Genomic DNA, 18,661 nt, shown 5'->3' with positions numbered 1-18,661 from the left:
TAATATTCTGAGGCTTAATTAATAACTAATTGTAATGTACGGCGATTCTAGACTGAGAGTGGCTAAGGCGGCATGAAGTGCACAACCCAAAACATCCTAAAATGCTTCACTGCACCGCCCAGCAAGTTTCAAAACACTCTGGGGAGCTTCTCATGCTTTTATGTTCCAGTTGATCCTTCTTCCCACAGCTGCCTTAAACAAAAAATTAGAAAGAGGGACACAATATAACACAGAGATACAACAGCAGTTTGAGCACAGAGCTCCTGGGTCTAACTTGGCGTGGGCTAGCGATTCCTTTGCGGTCCTTAGCAGCTTCGCCAAACTCCATCTTCCATTTCCCTTTTCTCCAAACTCTAATGGTACCTTAGACCCCCATCTTCAAAGGGCATTATAGTGGTTTCTAAATTATGACCTTTCAATGATATAAAATACGTGTCAGTTTTTTAAATCTTTTTCTTTTTCAATTTCTTTCAAACAGCAGAATCGCTCACTCAGTCTGATCTTATTTGTAGGAACCAAGAAACTATAGTACTAAATTCTTTCTTGCTATGAAATTTAAATATGGATTAGTTAAAGCATCTCTGGTCAAAAGGGATTGTTTTTCCAATAGATTTCATAAACTACTGCTAAATGCATTACTTGCTTTAAGAAAGCATTGTTTCTAAGCTGGAAAGCAATTCTACCCTGCCTCACACATTGAAATTGCCCGTTACAAGTGACATCTTAGGTGTTTATTCCAGTGTTTATTCCAACCTACAGCTCAGCTGTTTTGAGTCCAAACTTACATTCGCTCACGTGCACAGAAGTTCCATCATTTGAACAGAGCTTTCCCAGACTGACGGTAGGAATCTGAATGAGGTCCTTTATTTCCTGTGCTGTAACAACCAGGCTGCCCTAATTAAATAGCTTAAACATGACAGTCGCTATTAAGTCACTTCTGCCAACACAATATTAGACATGTTCCAGCTGTACCAGTGGATCACGGTTAAGCATGAGGACAAAGGTGGTGGTCCCCCTGGCGAGGTACGGCAGTGAAATCTGGTAGTGAATACCTAGGAAACTTACTCAAAGTAGTCTGGTACCCTAAAGAAGTAGTAAGGTCTTTGCAAATAATTCTAGCTTAGCAATTAGCTCGTGCCTTGCTTACTCTGTGGGCAACCAAACACTGCTTTACGAAACATTACAACATTTAGCATCAGTTTCTATGTGTAAGTTCAACAACTGGTGGCATTGCAAGACGACTGTTTTCCTAACTAGTCAAATTTGAAATTTGTGTTTTGACTGCTTATTATCTTTGTGGAAGAAAGCTGATAAAACACAACACAACTGTTTTAAACTCAAAATTAAATGTGAGGTGATGCAGCATTTGAAAAAATTCTTCTCAGATCAGGGTCACCAGAGACTACTTCAATGTTACTATGAAATAAACAGCAGAAAATAGGTATATACTGGCAGAATTTCTTACAGAAAATTGAGATTTTGAGAAAATTGAGAAAATTGAGTCTAGTCTAAGACTAGACTGCCATCTCATGGATATTGACTAACCTGAGATTGTACCAAATTTATGAGGAAAAAAAAACGCGTTGATGCTGTCGCATTTGGTAAAACCAGATGGGTTCGTAACATCTTCCTCTTCCTTTTAATCATTAGTATACAGTCATTATTTATTTTCATGTTCTTCATTCATACCGAAGAGATTCAAGGAAAGGAACATACACCCTAACGCCACATGCAACGGCTGAATTCAGGTCAGTGTCAGCAGCAAAACCAAGGAGCTGCTGCTAAGCTTTCTGTGCATTTCAGGTGGACGTGGCCATTAATAGTGCCATACTGTCCTCAACTTCTAGGTCCGCTCAGAGAAACAGAAACCCAAAGTTATCATAAAGCTCCAGTCCCTTAACCATTTGGTAAGGATAAAAGACTGGGGTATTTTGTGGCTTTAAAATGGTACCACCGGTGCTCTGGTGGGGTGTTATTCCTGCTCTGCAAATCCCTGTGCAAAAGCCACGATACAGGAAAGGGGGGAGATGGAAGCGTGTTTACCAGCTGAGGTTAAACAGAGTTTGGGGACAGCGAATGCCTTCTGCATGCTGCTAAGTTTGCTCAGTGACCTTGAACACATTGCTGTCCACCAGGCTTTGCAAAGCAGCCCGAAATCTGCCTGAGGCACACAAGAGTAGCACGTCATCTCTGTCTCTTTGGCCAGTTCACTATTTCATTCAAATGTTCACGACTTTGACAGTATCATTGTCATTTATCTTTAGACAATCTATGAAATTCCCTTTCTAACCTGCTTTCCTAGGTCTTATCCTTGTATGAGCTTCTAAAATACAAATGGGGGTATTTAAATTATCTTCAGAAATAAAAATGTTCTACATGGTAAATATGTATTTTTCTCATTTACCGAGTTTCTTTAATGAAAGCTTGTTTGGTAAAGGTTGGTCTGCTTTTTATATATAATGACTGCAATATCACAGTTTTTGGAAAAAAGTATTAAATAAAACAAAGCCATAAATACAACAAATGATGCAAGAAAAATGCACTTGGAGAATTATGAGGGTATTTTCCAAACCAGTAAGACGGTAATTTCAGGTGTCAAGACTTCTACTTTAGTGAAGTGTTTATTCTTAGTCTAACCATCGCTATTTATTGATTTCTGCAATGCCTCTCTCCACTCTAATTTGCCTCACAGAATTATGAGTTATATACCGACCTCGGGAATGCAGAAGCCATTATGACCATGTGAACTACTCTCCACCACTGTTCACTAGATCATATTCGGTACTTCCTAAAGGCAGGAGATTAAGTAGGTAACAAATTTCCTAAAATCTTTCTGTATTTAGCAGCAGAGGGCCTGCCATTTCAATACTGTTTCTACAGATACCACTGAACTTGTAGTACCTCCGAACCAGAAGCTAGCTGGGGAGCGACAGAGTAAAGGAAGAGGTCATCTTTTGAAAGAAAGCTGTTAATAAACCCCAAAGTTCAGGTGTAAATGGCAGAGTTGAAATATGTACTAAACTAAGTAAGTACTGCCCCCCCCAATCACATAATTTAAATTAAGGGGGTGGGGAAAAGAACGAACAGGGCAAAAGTACAGCCGTGATGTAAAATAGCCTAGGTCTCCAGGAGATTTATTTTGGTCTACTTACAGATACTTGTTTTTCCCAGATGTGGGAAAATAATATTCTTGCTGAGAAGATAATTCTATTTCAGTTCTTTAAATCACGATTCTCGCTTATTTTTTTGCTCAGTTCAAGTCACTTGTCTGTAATAAGACAGCATATCATCTAAACTTTGGTAAAGCGGTTCTTGATTTTGAGCGTCACTGCTGTCGGTCTGCGCCGACGGCGGCACACCCGGGGCGCTGCAGTCGCAGGCCTGCGCCGACGGCGGCACACCCGGGGCGCTGCAATCGCAGGCCTGCGCCGACGGCGGCACACCCGGGGCGCTGCAGTCGCAGGCCTGCGCCGACGGCGCCACACCCGGGGCGCTGCAGTCGCAGGCCTGCGCCGACGGCGCCACACCCGGGGCGCCGCAGTCGCAGGCCTGCATTGGTGGCAGCGCATCTTGGGCGCTGCAGCCGTAGGCCTGCATTCCTGGCGGCACATCTTGGGCGCTGTAGCCGTAAGCCTGCATTGAAAACGGCATATCATGAGTGCTGTAGCCGTAAGCGTGCATCGGTGGCAGCACGCCTTGAGCGCCGTAGCCATAAGCCGGCATTGGAAATGGCATATCAGGAGTGCCATAGCCGTAAGCCTGCATTGATGACAGCACATCTTGAGCGCCATAGCCGTAAGCCTGCATCGATGGTGGCACACCTTGAGCACCATAGCCGTAAGCCTGTGCTGATGGCAGCATATCCTCATCGTCGCTGCTGTCATCCTCTGATGATGATGTCCCGTTTTGAGTGTCATTGCCACAGGCCTCTGTTGATGCTGACTCATCCTGAACATTCCTGTGGTAAGCCTGCACTGAGGGTGGCACGTCTTCAGTGCTGCTGCCGTTGGCCTGCACCGATGGCATCTGCTGCTTTTGTCCTGTCTCTGTTTCCAGTTTTTCAGAGGAGGCTTCAGGGCTGTTCAAATTCTGATTTCTGTAACTATCATCTTTCTTTTGTCCCACGAAGTAATCAGAAGGTGGCGCAAATTCTGGATCTCGCTCGTCTCTGAGTTCGTCCTGTTTCTTTGACCATTGTCCAAACATCAATTCTGTTAGAAACAGGGAAAATGGTAGATTGAATACAGATTTCAGGGTCTGAAGATCAGTCAGCAAGGAGGGAAAACAAATTAGCAAACAGAGAAGATGCAGCTGTGTAAAGCCATTTGAAGTTACTTTTCCATCTAGTACTAGATTGCAGACTAAGCTGACAGTCCACTTTCTTTACAGAGCAGGAATGAAAGCATTGAGCGTTAAAGATCACCACCACCCTCTATAAAACTCATCCTAGTCAATTTAAGATCCTTTAACAATATGGCCATTGGTTATGAAAAACGACTGATTAGTTAAGCATGAATCAGAATACAAAACAATCAAAGCATTAAGAGCTTAGTTATTAGGAGATGGAGATGATGAGATTAACTCTGGTGGGCACAGGCGAAAACCAGTAACAACTTTATTTCAACAGAAGTGGTAGATATTCTAGTTGCTATGACAGCTGCCTACTTCTGATTAAAGATAATTCTGAAGTACTGCAATGGAATGACAGCCCAAGATCACCACACTTACGAAGATATCCCCCAAATCTACTCCGAAGACGTCCCCCAAACCTATTCTCTAAAACCAGTAAAATTCTTTTCAGTATTCATTTCTACCAAGACTTCTGTAGAAGGGCTACACATTTGTCTGATGTAGCAAAATAAAGCCCCAGTCAGAGCAGGACTTCTTCCTTTGCTTTGGTAAAAATATAAAAAAATATGAAATAGTAAGGAGGAAAGCATCTAAGAGAGTGAGTTTTGTTTATCCCTTCTTATACTAATGTAGATGCTTGTGTTACGCTTATGTTCAGTGAACCGCAGTTATTTTACTTCACATTTTAGAGTAAGCCGTCCTCTGCTTTCTGAGTGTAGTATTTGTTGTGTAGTACAGTGCTGCTTGGGCGTCCGCCAGATACTAGGATTCCTCAGAGGCAGGAAAAAACCAATGTCGGGCAGGATAAAGATTTAACAGATAGGACCTGAAAGTTTTGGTTTTTAATGGAACCACAAAGTTTCCCCTCACGACGACGTTCATTAACTGAACACAAAGAGAGACTGTGAGAAGTGAACAGAAGCCGGTAATATCAGCGTTGCACAGAATAGGAACGCTGCTCTTACAGGAGTACTAAAGAAGGTGGACATTTACGTGCTTTGCCTATTCCTCGTTTGCTTTTACTTAGAAGTCGGGCGTCAGACTACAAGAATGTGCATGACTTAGATAACTGGTGCAAAATGAGTTAATGGGTTTGGGAAGGATCTAGAAGGCAGCCATCACTTGATGTTGTGACAAGGAAGATGCTTCAAGATGGGGCGTTGGCACTGAAGTGGTCTCTGCTTGCATCACTTTTTAGTATCGTCCTGTGCCTGTTTCAGTGTAATACATCGTGCCATCACATAGCACAAACTACATAAATACATCAAGAAAACACCACACTGAAAGACAATAAATCTTATCAACTATGAAATTTGTCATTCTGTCAACTTCTCTGGGTCACCTGGAAATGGAATCACTCGTATAGAAGAAAAAATCATGGGGACATTGTAGCAGCTACTGGCACTAAGGCATGCCTTGTCCATCACTGCCCTGGACGCTAGAGAGCCATCAATACAAAGGGAGAAAGTATTTCATTGCTCCTCAGTCTTACCATACTTTGTCACAAAACAGAAATGAAAAGAGCAGTGCGCACACTGCTTCCAAACAATGTTTCTGAATCTACATTTCCTTACCTTTGCCTTTATCCCACTCTCGAACATAAGGCACGCCAGGCTTTGTATCTCTTCTCTCCTGGATGACAACTTCTACCTTTCTGCTTGCTGCAGTAACTCTCGGAGCTTCTGGTTCGTCAGTAACACCTTTCGACTCTATGTTCCAGAAAGAGAGAGTAGTTTTTGTTAGTAACGGGATAAAATCTGTATGAACCTCACAGGAGGAACAGGAAGCAAGAGTATTTCCATTTACAGAGCTCATACTAGTGATCTAATTTCATTCTAATAAAGAAATGCATCTGAGTGGGAAGGCCATTTTTTTTTTAATCACTGCATATTATGCATATTAAACATAAGAAAATGAACTGCGTATTAGTTAGAAAAGAACCCTAACCCTAAGAAAAGATAACGGGCAAGCCAGATAATCAGGAAGCGCATCTACCAAGAGACACTTCATTAGCTTTCTAGTTGTATCAAAAAGACTGCTGAAAATCTATTGCCCAATAACCCAAAAAGGAACGTGTTGAGTGTTATACTGAAGCTAGAAAATTAGGTAAAAACAAGAACATTAGCACGTTATCTCCATTTCATTTACTGGAGAAAACAATTTGCGTTCTTATTCTTCTGAACAACACCAACAGTTAGCAGTGGCACATTACTGTTCTTCGTTTCCAGAACACTTCACAGTTAATCACTTGCACAGAATTCTGACACGGTGAAATATTAGCTACATTTCACAGTGGGAGACAGACCGTACAAGCTGACTAGCAGTGCCATAAGGGAGACAGCGCAGAGATGGGATTAGAACTCAAATTCCTCATCCTAAATCCTGAAGTCAGCTGTATGTCCAATTTACAGACTGCACTGAAACTGTAAGAGTGTATATTATAGGATATCAAAATTAACTTGTTAGTAGTTTTTATTCTACCTCATTTCAAAAAAGAAAAAGCCAGTAAAATTTCAGCAGCTCTAACCTCAACCTGCATAATTAACCCACATAATTCCTGCTGACAGGTGTGAATCCAAAAAAGCCTACAATTTATGTATCATATTTCCACCTGCATTATTAAGCTATTTCCGACATGATTTGATATCTACACGCAATTATATGAGCTCTCACTATAGAATACATAATACCAATATATTGAATGTCCAAACCTAAATCAATTAAAGTATGCCTGTCCACCAATCAAGTACAAGATGAAATAGCAAGTATTTTAAGTTAAAAAGGCAGCAGATCATACCTCCATTCTCCAATTTTTCTGCCTCTTCCTCTAATCCAGCTTCCCTTAACTTCTTAATCTTCCGTGCTCGAAGTTTAGACAGCCTTGCATCTAGAGCTGCCTTCCTTTTTTCTTTTAACTGTTCACGTTTAGTTCTCTGATCGAGTGTCTTAACAGCAAAGAAAAACATGAATTAATCTTCCTTTGTTATTGTAACCAGCTGCATATCTTCCTTCACTAAACAACTAAAAGCAACCCTCATCAAGTACCATATTTCAACAGGGAAAAAGAGGCCCAATTTTTCTGCATCACCTCGTATAAGACTTACACAAGAAATCAAACACAGCGACCATGGAAACCAGGATGTCCTCATATCCCAGTTTGCTCTTTAAACTCATACCTGCTCTCTTAGCATATCCAGTGTTGCCCGTTGTTTATTCCTAAGTTCTTTGTCACGAGAAAAGGCAAAGTAACCAACACCAAGCTGCCTGGCCTCTGAAAAGAAGAATTTAAGTTACACTCAGTTTATAATTAACAGTAAGTACAACACCATGCACCCTGCTTTCAGGCACTGAATTACTCCCAACGACACACACTGCATTAGTTTTAGACGGCTAAAATAGGAATGTTTTAGATGGTGCATGAAGTGAAGCTTCCTGAAGGAGAAAACAGGAGGATGTAATGAAATCTGAAAAATAATTTTGAGAAAAATACAATTTGGGGAAAAATAAATCTAGATTTATGCACTGGTAATTTGAATGGTTATTACACATGTGGCTTAACACATACCTGAAGTTTGCCATAAAGGCACAAGAAGTAACTTTCCCTTGCTTCCTCTAAAACCAATCTCTTTGGTGATATAAGTGATATAAAGTATGGAAGTATACCGTTTTCTCGAATGTCCTCATAATGTATGGGTCCCATGGGTTTTCTGAGGGCTTCTTCTTCTTCTTTTTCCCACTGCTGCCTCTGAAGTTCTCTTCTCATGTCTTCAGATAACAGAGTATTCCCATCAGGACCTTGTCTAATTGGGGGGAAGAAAAAAAAAAAAAAAAAGAAAAAAGTTCGGGATTTCAGAGCAGAACTTAGCAGTTTTACGGAATCAAACAGTGGAAGTATGATGGGGTCTGATCCACTGTTGCAGTTTTTACAAAGCATAGATCATGGTAGGCACCATTTTGTGATGCAGCATTGATGACCATGGTACACAGTGAAGACAGAAATACAAAACTACCTCTGAAACAAAGTACTAGTAGAACACGTTGTTAAAAGACTTAAACAAAATCATATCCTTTCTTACAGGCTTTACGAAATTATTATCAAATCACAGAATGGGAGGTGAAATAATCACTTTCATTGGCATCTGTTGGGTGCTAGCAACCACATATAGAAACATTTCAGATTTAACATAGGAAAATTAAAGGCATTTGAAATAACAGAAAGCTAGCCATTAATTTATCCTAGAAGTCCATGCCAAATATTAATACCCAATATGGGAAATACTTTTGTTTTCCCAAGAGAAGCAGCAGGATCTTTTTCTTTTATTGTCTAGCTAAAGCTGGTTTTGCTGACCGACTGTCATCCATATCAACGCAGAGACTGCAATTTCAAAGCACTCATATTCTCCATCTTACGTTTAAAATACAGAGAACACACTAATGAGTTGTTAGTGTGAAAGAATTTTCACTTCAGCAACAGTACAGGCTCAGTTGAGGTGCCTTTACATTATTTTCTGAAAGCAATTCTCAGTGCTGCCATAATAATTTTAACAGAAAAGCTGTTAAACAGCTGTTTAACAGAAGAGCAAAACCAAACAAACGGAGATCTAACAAATTCACTTGGAATGCCATGATGAATTTGGAATTGCTAAAAGACTAAATCAGTTTCCAGGTTAAACAGAACCAGGAATCACTTCTCTGGCATTTTCTGGAAGGTATAATAAAATACAATTTCCATAGAAGGACCACAGTTTTAAAAGATGCATCAAATATCTGAGAGATTGCTATGTCAATTTATTAGAACTTTTCTCTGCAAGCTATGCTCCGTAAGTGAGGTTTGAGATTTGGTCAGCATTTACATCAAAGAGTGTGCCTCAGCAGTTTATTAAAAATTCCATTTGGGCTTTTATTTGATATCCATGGCCTCCATTCTGTTGCAATTTAAAACCAATACACCAGCCACGTATTTCAAATGGTGAACTGCCAGGGTGCAATAAAACAGAAGCCTTGGAATACTATATGAATTTATAATAGGAAGTTTTGATAAAATCACAGTCATGCACAATTGCTCTGTAGCTACTCTGTCTATTTTTTAAGGCTCAATGTAGTAACCAGCAGAAGCTGGTGTAAGGTATATCTAGAGGAAGCAGTAGCATCAACAATTCTGAATTGAGAATGGGATAATACAGAACAGCCTCTCTCCCTCCTCATTAAAAAAATGTATGTTAAATACTGCAAGAAACACGCACGTCCATTAGAGAAACCACACCTTTTCCCTTGCAGTTCCTGATCCATTTTAAGTAGACTTGGCAAATCCTTCTTCATACAGCGTCTAGATCGGCCCAAGAAATCTACATAATCAACCCTGTAATGAAAGCAAAGGAAATTTGATGTAGAACTACTACGTGCAGATTTACACAACTCTTAACCAGAAGACAGCAGCAGTGAGACTTTCCAAAGAGCGTTCATCACCTCTCAGTCTCTCCATGTGCGACAGCTTCTTCTACCCTTCAGTTAACAGACTCGCAGGTTAAGAGGACACATTCTGAACAGGGCATACGACAGTTTTATCACAGACATTTACTCAATCTCACTTTGAGCCGGCTGTTTGCCTTGGCAATAAGACAGTGTAAAAAAGTGTTCAAAAGTTGCAAAGTCATGTAATTTTCACACCGAAGTAAAACCCAGCCTAGCACCTGCTTCCCACGGTGAAAATAACGATCTGGCATTGACTTCTTGCGGATATGAAATTGCTACAATGTATTTCAATTATCAGTCTAAAGCTCATTTAAAATTGGCTGATAGCATTCATTCAACTGGCATAACAAAGGCTGACTAAAATGCAAGCAAAATGGTCCTTTGAAGCACATATTGTGCTTCTTATTCAACTCTTTATAGTGCTGAACACTTAATTTACCGTTGTCGAAAAAGCTGTTAAGAGCTATACTTATTGTCCTGTAATGCTAGAAAGTTCTTTAGCATCAAGCTGCCTCAATTATCCCATTCTAAAGAATTAATATCACATCTGAAAAAGTAGGACTGGTAATCGAGTTCCCAAAAACCAAACTTTTGAAGATCTGTGCTTTTAGTACGTTTTTTACATAATTTCTAAGGATATCTAAGGCTTAGTATATACTCAGTGCCCTTTGTTTTTTATTATGATGTAACATCAGTAGAAAAAAAAAAGTCTGCATTCCCTATAGTAAAGATGTAACTAGATGTAATTAAATATTGCTGCAGAATAATAAGCATTAATTATGCTAGCACCCAAATATCCTCATTAGGCTATGGCCTCACTGAGCTGGACAATATAGTAATAATAATACGTCATTGATGCGAGATGCAGGCAATGATAAAAAGCACCACGCGAACAGTAAAATGTACCAGTTTAAATTTCTGACACTTTACGGTGACAAGAGCAACAAAGCAGTTTGAGCCCATCGCTCATTGATAGTTTCATCTTGAATTTCAGTAAGATGCTGGTAACGGGTGTATCTGCCTTTCCAGCCTAGCAGTCTTCTGGTACTCTGCTGGATCCATTCTCCCAATTTATTCTGAAACATTACATTGCAAATCTTATCTTGGCCTGATAAACTGGAGAACGGGAGTGCTCTGTTTCCTGTCGGTTACTGCTGTTTTAAACTGATTACCAGAAGTAAAATCTCTGTTCCATAAGCATTTTAAACAAAGCGGTAAGGAAAATGTTTAGTCAGACTGGTTTCATAATTCTTCCTAACGTCTTGGATGAAAAACTAGTGGTTACTTGGAATGTCACAGAAAACTGTTACAATTTGCTGTGCTGCAGTTAAACAGTGGAAGAAAAGCTGGCAAATAGTGTTCTTTCTCCAATCAGAGTTCCTCTCCTTTAAGAGGAGGTCATACAACGAAAACGACTGCTCGTTTTATAAGTCACACACGATTAGAGAAGGGAAGGTGGATACAATAAAACCCCCAAGCTTTGCTGAAGTACATTTCAATTCAAGACACCAAAGCATAAAATTGTATCAATACTGTAATCAAAACTCCCATAAACTACGCAAGAAAATAAGAGAGCATATTACGGTGTCTCACTTATAGTACATTTCCCTGACTGATATTTCTCAAAATCCTGGATAGATTCTATTACAGTGCTACCTACATGGAAAGGAAAGTTAACATGAAGGACTGTCTTTTAACGAGACATGAAATGAAAGAACGTTACCACCTCTTCTCAATGGGTAGTATTAACCACAAAAAACCAACGGTACCGTGCCACATACTTCGGGGAATAAAATTATTTTCTCATGCAATTGTCAAGGACCAGACTAGTCAGGACAGCTTAGCCCCATCAGTAGTACCAACCATTCTTCATCTGGGTCCTCAGGCGGTGGTATTTCCATTTCAGGTTGAGTTTCCTCATCATCTGCCTCTTTTTCTAAAGTCTTTCTAGCAGCTTCGCTCTGATACAGTTCCTGTACTTCGTGCTGTTTGTCTATGATCTTCTGAGTGAAATCCACTAGGTACAAATCCTCAGTTTCTTCATCTAAGGCAGAAAATCAATTCTTAGAGAACAGCCATGAAAAGAACAGAACTGAGCATAAAATCAACACAAAATAGCCACAATCAGCTTTTCAGCTGCTAGCAATGCCCTTGACCACGTTATTGGGGAATACTTAAATCTCATTCAGTGCCAAGCAAACTTGGAGCTATAAATTGGCTCCACAGTGATCACCTCTGTTTCTGTATGTAAGTTTTAGGGTATTTTAAGCAATTAATCGTTTATGTACAATACAGAAAAGGCTGCAGTCTTTGCACTAAAATATTCTCTGCTCATTAATCATTTCAGAAGTATAGGGTTTGTTGCTTAACAGCTCAAATACATATTTGATGCTTAACATTCGGTGTGTTGGCAGTTGTGTGTTAAGCAGTCACTAGAGTACTTTTTAGAAAAGCAGAGAAAAGTGGTGGGGTCACATGTGGAAGATGGACATTAGTAAAAAAAAAAAAAACATTGGGGATTAATTGCAAGGAGATTTGGATTCTATTTTAATAATTATGTCTTGCAAGGGACTGAATGAGCGAGAGAAGAAAGGGACAGATTAGAATTCTCTAACCCTATTAGCTGCATGACTGGCATTCACAAATGGACAAGCCAGACTCCCCTCCTGCTCCTCTTCTCTTTGTAAAGGTCCAAGAATTAGAATGCAGGACAGAAAATCAGCGATATAATCCAAAGACTGCATAATGGAGAATAAATTAACTTTGTTTTTCTAAGAATGTGTATTGAAAAACCGGAATATATTCCACCCACTTAATGAATGAGTGAAACAAGCTCATAGTGCTTCACTAGGACAGGCTGCCCTTCAAAAAGGAATTCTATTTTCTCTAGTATCTATATTTTTTCTCCCTTTCAAAGCAGAATAACCCATGTCAATCACTTTGTATAATAACTCCCAAAAAATTTCCTATGTAAGAAGGCAAGCAGTGAATTCATAGTGTAGCTGCTGTAAATTGCCAGATAGTCAGAAATACCAACTTTCAGGGTGAACTTTAGAAACAAATTTTTATATATATAAATAATACTTATTTTAGGCTAGGTTTGTTCACCTGGGAAGTCGCCTTTTGTCATTTTCTCATACAGCTTTGCTTTCTCTTCTAGTTTCTTCCTGAAAAAGAAAAAAACGCCTTAACATTGCAATTTCCAACACAGTTCAAAATGACCAATTTAGCTTTAGACAAATGGAACAGGAAAGTACCAGGAGTGCTTGAAATATTTACTAGAAGCTGACTTATGCCTGTTTTTTGTTTTGAACCTTAACTGACTTTTCTGAAGATAAATAGATATGCAGTTCCAGAGTTTATACTGAAAATAACTTTAGTGAAGTTATAGAATTAATCTTAAGTATAATTTGTCAAGTAGGCAGGAACACAATGTAACAAGTATTCCACCTCTATCTAACTACTACGGTCTGTCACGTAAATACTGGAAGCTAGACCATTATTTGCAGGTATGAGATGCCAAAATAGTGTTTTACAGGGGAAAAAAAAAGAAAAAGAGAAAGATATAACATGGAGTTACACTTATGCTTAGAAACCGAAGAGAAAACCTTAGCTAATTTCTGGAATGGTAGAAAACAACTCCAAAGAGCTAGGAACTGCTTACAGAAAAACAGCAAATGGCTTATAAATTGCATTTTCAACATACATCTTATTGTACAACTAACCCATTTAGAAGATGGGTCAAATCCTGCAAAAAAGTAAGCGTTTTCTGTCCAAGAAACACTTTGCTACAGAATTCTGATGTATCGCTGCCCTGGCTTTTAAGTCTAATGAGGACTTTCAAAAATCAGTAACCTGACATACTTAGACAGCTATGATAATGTGAGGGCAGATATGCTCAGAGCACGAGACTGCTGGGATGCAGTTTGTACGTTACTGGTAAAGAGCATGGAACTGGTGCTGGTCCGACTGGTTGGTCTAATGAGAACTGCTGGTCCAAAACGTGCATAACTTGCTTTATGTGCTTTTCTAAACACTGAAAAACAAACTCTACAAAGCATTCTTTTCTTCCGGAGCCTAAGAGTTACCTTGATTTATCTAATATATGCTCCTCTTCTGTCTTCTGCTCCACATCTTTCTCGGCTCGATTTGCAACTCCTGTGTTTTGTTTGTTCCAGATGCTTGGTTTCTGTGGAGTACAATTTTAAAACAGCAAATAAAGAAATAAATAAAAATATTGACATGATCATGATTAAAAAGTATTTGAACTCCACAACGCAAACTTTGGAAATCAATCATGGAAGACTTTGTAAATAACACCTTAAACATCTTTGACTTGAGACTACACCTACTGCGCTATAGGATGCAGCAGGTATGTCCCAAAATTACACAGATTGCAGTAAGATATAATAGTTTAAGGACAGGCTGAGAAGCAAAAAAAAAAAAAAGGACTGAGAAATCAGACAAAATCTATTCTGGCAAAGATGTTACGGTTAAAAAAATTAATAAGAATTGCTCATTACTAAAGTAGTAATAAAGCTATGAATTGTTTCTATTCTCTATTACCTTCATTTTAGATATAAAATACAATCAGTTTGCCTGTTTACAGCATAACACTGTAAATGCTGCATGTTCTTCAAATATGGCAGCAATACTATATTCTACTACTAGAAAGCTACAAAATGAATAAAAACCAGTGTGCGGTAAAGAATAAAGCATGAGAGATAATGGTGTATTCATTATTATACACCGCGATATAGAGGAACAGATAGCAGAGGATTAATCAAGAAAGTTCAGTGAGATTCTGGAAGAGTCTCTCATCCTCTGTCCTTCATACAACCATAAAAAATCTTGGAGAAACAAAGAAACAGCTTTCCCTGTAGTTACAAAAGCTGTGGCTCCCTGGAGAATGAAGACTAAAAGATGATTTTCATGGGCATAAGCATGAGTTTTCTGCTGTGCACAAGAATCTCACCTGGAAATGAGTTGATAGAAATTTAAAGAACATCCTCATCATGTAGATTTTACATCTGAATAGCAACACAGCTCTGAGTATTTATTTAGATTTGAAAATGAACTTCCTTACTTTAAGGAGAAAGAATGGCAAAAACAACAATGGAAAAATATTTCTACCTTATTAGAAGATTTGGGCTTTGCAAAGATGCCAGCATCTTTCAATAGCTTTTCTTTCTTGAATTCTTCTTGCTTTCGGAAGAGTTCTGCTTTGAGATCTACCAACTACATAAACAGCAAAATAAACAAATAAACAACCAAGACATATCACATGCCTATACATCAGTTACTGTAATAAAATAATAACTGTATTTCTAGTAAAACAACCTGGCATTTGCAGTTATATGTGCACTTGATTGCATTTTTATGGTGAACCTCGAAGCACTGATCCGATCACAAAGATCACTCTTAAGTTTACAGCAAACAATATAAAAAAAACACGGAATGCAAATTATGATTAGAGATTTAAAAAAAACCCCAAAGATATCCTTGATCCTTTGATACATAATAGGAACAAGAGAGACATCATTCCATACAGATTTTACCAGCCTCCCGATGACAAACAAATAGAGGAGGACTGATGAAATAACACTACTGAATTTGAAAAGGAAACTTCTAACCATTAGGTAATGAATAAAATCCTGTCTCAGAAAAGAATTCATAAAAGTTTGCTTTCATAAAATACATATACTTTCTCACTGTTTTATATACTGTTTATATAGTTTTAGATTCTCTTTCTTCTTCTTTTTTTAATAAATATTTAAGTAGCATTGCCATCTGGGACCAACGCCCACCTCATCTTTTATTAGGAAACGTCACCAGCAGGGCTATTATCTCGAAATTAAATTAAAAGCCACCTGGTCTGGAAGAGGATATTGTGCCACTTTCCCTGCAATTCCTACAGAAGACAAATTTCACAGATGTACGTTAAATCAGGAAAGTGGGAGACTTTGGTACTAATATTTGTCCCAAACACTGAAGGATTTCCTTTTCAGGTCCCTGTAACAATGATTCATAGTATTGCAAATGAAACCTTTTTTTTCCCTCTGAATGTTTAGAAGTGATTATCCAAAAATTCCATGTTAAATGTTTCATATACAACACAACCCACGGTTTATGTGAACCGTTTATTTGGGAAAATGAAGCGTTTGGTAGCAATCTCTTGCTAACAGACTGCTGGGGAGCGGAGAGGAACAGCACCTCGCCACCCCTCAGGCCGGGGGCTCATTTGCCGAGACACCGACCTCCTCCTGCTTGGAAAATATCAAGACATCCACTCGCATTTCCCTCTCAGCCCCTAATTTTATCATTACATCACGAATGGGGGCAAACGCAGCGCTGGCGCGTACACTCGGTCAGGGAGGCAAAGGGGCCGAACCGCCCCCCCCCCACCCCCGGACATCTCACAAAACCAAGACGTGGCGTCAGAAGGCTTGTAACATAACCCTTTAAGTCAGCACTTGCTTTTATGAGTGTGCATCTCAGCGGGTCATGGCGAGGGGACAGAAAACACAGCCCCGGTGCGTTGTTTTCCCTGGAAGCGGCCCGAGCCGCACGGCCTGCGCCGGCCGGGCCCGCCCGCGGGCAACAGGGCCGACCTGGCCGCCCTCACACCCTTATAAGCCGAGCGACAGGCCTTCCTAGGGAGGCGGAGGGGTTTCTTTTACTTCTTCCCGGCCAGGTTCGCCCACTCACCGAGGAGGCGGCCACGTCCAGCGGCTTCTTCCTCCGGTCCATGGCGTCCTCCGGCAACCCCCTCGGCCGGCCGCCTGCTTCCCCGCTTTGCGGCCTTACCGTAAAGCGCAGTGAAAGCGAGGCGGTATTGCGACAGCGCCGGTGAGGGCAGGCGGGCCCCTCCCCGCCGCCATCTTAGGGAGGTCAGGGGAGGGAAGAAGGGTAAGGGCTGCGGCCGCAGGGCAGCCTGCGAGCCAGCCTTGCTCAGCCTGGCGTGGCTCGGTGGTGGCCGAGAGCTCTCCCTGCCTGTGGTTTCCCCGGCTGTGCTCGAGTTGTGTGTGAAAATGAGGGTTACTGGCAGGCAGAGGCCAAATTCTTCAGATCCCCTCTTGGAAATGGCCATGCGTGGCCTGAGGGCTGCTGCTGCCAGCGAGGGTGGTGTGGGCTGCTCTGGGGCTGCTGGGCTGGGGGATGGCCACAAATAGGGCTTGGCAAGATTGCAGGCCAGCCCAGAGCTGGGTTTGGGGCTAAATGAAGAAGTACATGGTTGAAATTTGGTGTCAAAAGTGGGGAAAAAAAAACCAAAAAAACAAACGCACAACTCTTTCCTGCCTTAGTTGACACATGAGCGTTACGGAGATGAGACCTGAAACGCTTCCTGGAGCTGGAGACAGCCATGTCCTGCAACACGAGGCTGGGTTTAGCCCTGTGACCATGGCCTTGCTTAAGCCACGCACTTGGGATGAAGTGCTGCAGCTGTCCTGCTGTCCTTGGCCCTCTGCCTGCACAGATCCGTGCTGAGCCAGGTGGGAGCTAATGAGCCACAGCTTCGCAGGACTGATAAATGTGGTCCATAATAGCCACATACAAACCCACCTATATGTGCTGGAGCCAGCTCGTGGTCCATAATAGCCAAGTACAAACCCACGTATATGTGCTGGAGCCAGCTCGTGGTCCATAATAGCCAAGTACAAACCCACCTATATGTGCTGGAGCCAGCTCTATAACCTCAGAGATGAGCACAGGTGGCTCTTGGGAAGCGAGGTTCAGTGTTTTACTTATACTGAGTAGCTCATTGCATCCTTTATCATCCCCATGAAGAAAAAGGACTGTCTGATAGGTTTTAATTCAAAGTGATTCTGAAGATCATAATTATCTGGAGTTCCAAGAGGAAGCTGCCTTTCATTTGTCTTTATTAAAGTGGAAAAATATAAGGTGCTGCGATGTTGTTGCTTGGCAATGTGACAGCTGATAGAAGCGTCAGATGCAGTTCTTTTGATTTTTGAAATGTATTGCTTTTGTCTTTCGGAAGCTGGGTCAGGCCCATATTTAAATAGTTTATGGACACAGAATTGCAAAGCTGACAGAGATACTCCGTTGCTAAGTAAGCTCCACCTGTATTCCAAGGAGCGTGAAGTGTGCAATTCAGAAAGAGCAATTTCTGGCCCTAGTGAAGCTGTCTTGCTTTTGGCTTTTTAAAAGGAGAAGGGGAAATGGTGGGAGACAACAGATAGAGAGATGTGCACATCATATTAAAGCTGTAAGGTTTACTATTTTAATCTGTGATGGAAGAAGAGAAATGAGCATTACTGAAAAATAGGACAAAGCAATGAAAACATCTGTGCTGTTCTAATTAAATCTCACTTCAACAAATCACGCATTGTTGCCTGTTCAAACCTCACCTAGCAACAACACTGAGAAGAGAAACCACCCCAAACCCAACCCAGGATTGGTTCTGACTAATTCCTCCCTGTTATTTGGAGGCAGTGTCTGTGCGAGGGCACACTTTCCCCCTAAGTACATTAATTCTCCTCCACGTTGCTGACATTCTACACTATGGTGACAGGACTCACTTGCTCACCTGTCAGGGTTTCCAATGCCGTAGGTGTTGGGCACTTTCAGGAGCTCAGGAGTATTTTTATCCTGAGATTCTTATAACCTGAAGTGTTCCTGAAGAGCTGATAGTCAGACTTGGTCCAGTGTATCTCCTTGTAACTGCAGGTGCAAAAACATGTCAAGAAATCTTGATCTCTTGAAAACTTGGCCTGTAAAATATAGTGGCCACTGGCAAAACTGAATGGCTGAGGCTCTGGGATAGGAACCCTGCATGACCAGTTTTAGAAATGTAACACTAGATAGCTGTATAGGTACT

The 18,661-nt window shown here is 40.6% G+C and overlaps 1 protein-coding gene across 1 annotated transcript; it reads right to left on the bottom strand.

Annotated features, from left to right (window-relative positions):
• Positions 1-390: 390 nt before the first annotated feature.
• Positions 391-16,620, bottom strand: CCDC174 (coiled-coil domain containing 174). Its single transcript, XM_082321076.1, has 11 exons — positions 16,531-16,620; positions 14,956-15,060; positions 13,911-14,011; positions 12,931-12,989; positions 11,686-11,866; positions 9,614-9,709; positions 8,014-8,150; positions 7,527-7,621; positions 7,148-7,295; positions 5,925-6,059; positions 391-4,211 (listed from the first exon to the last, which is right to left on the bottom strand). The coding sequence occupies exons 1-11, from the start codon at positions 16,570-16,572 to the stop codon at positions 3,256-3,258; spliced, it is 2,055 nt and encodes a 684-aa protein (XP_082177202.1). The 5' UTR covers positions 16,573-16,620; the 3' UTR covers positions 391-3,255.
• Positions 16,621-18,661: the final 2,041 nt, after the last annotated feature.

The sequence above is a fragment of the Platalea leucorodia genome (assembly GCF_965183815.1).
Source record: "Platalea leucorodia genome assembly, chromosome: 9".
Taxonomy (NCBI): domain Eukaryota; kingdom Metazoa; phylum Chordata; class Aves; order Pelecaniformes; family Threskiornithidae; genus Platalea; species Platalea leucorodia.
This window is presented reverse-complemented; position numbering and strand designations above follow the sequence as displayed.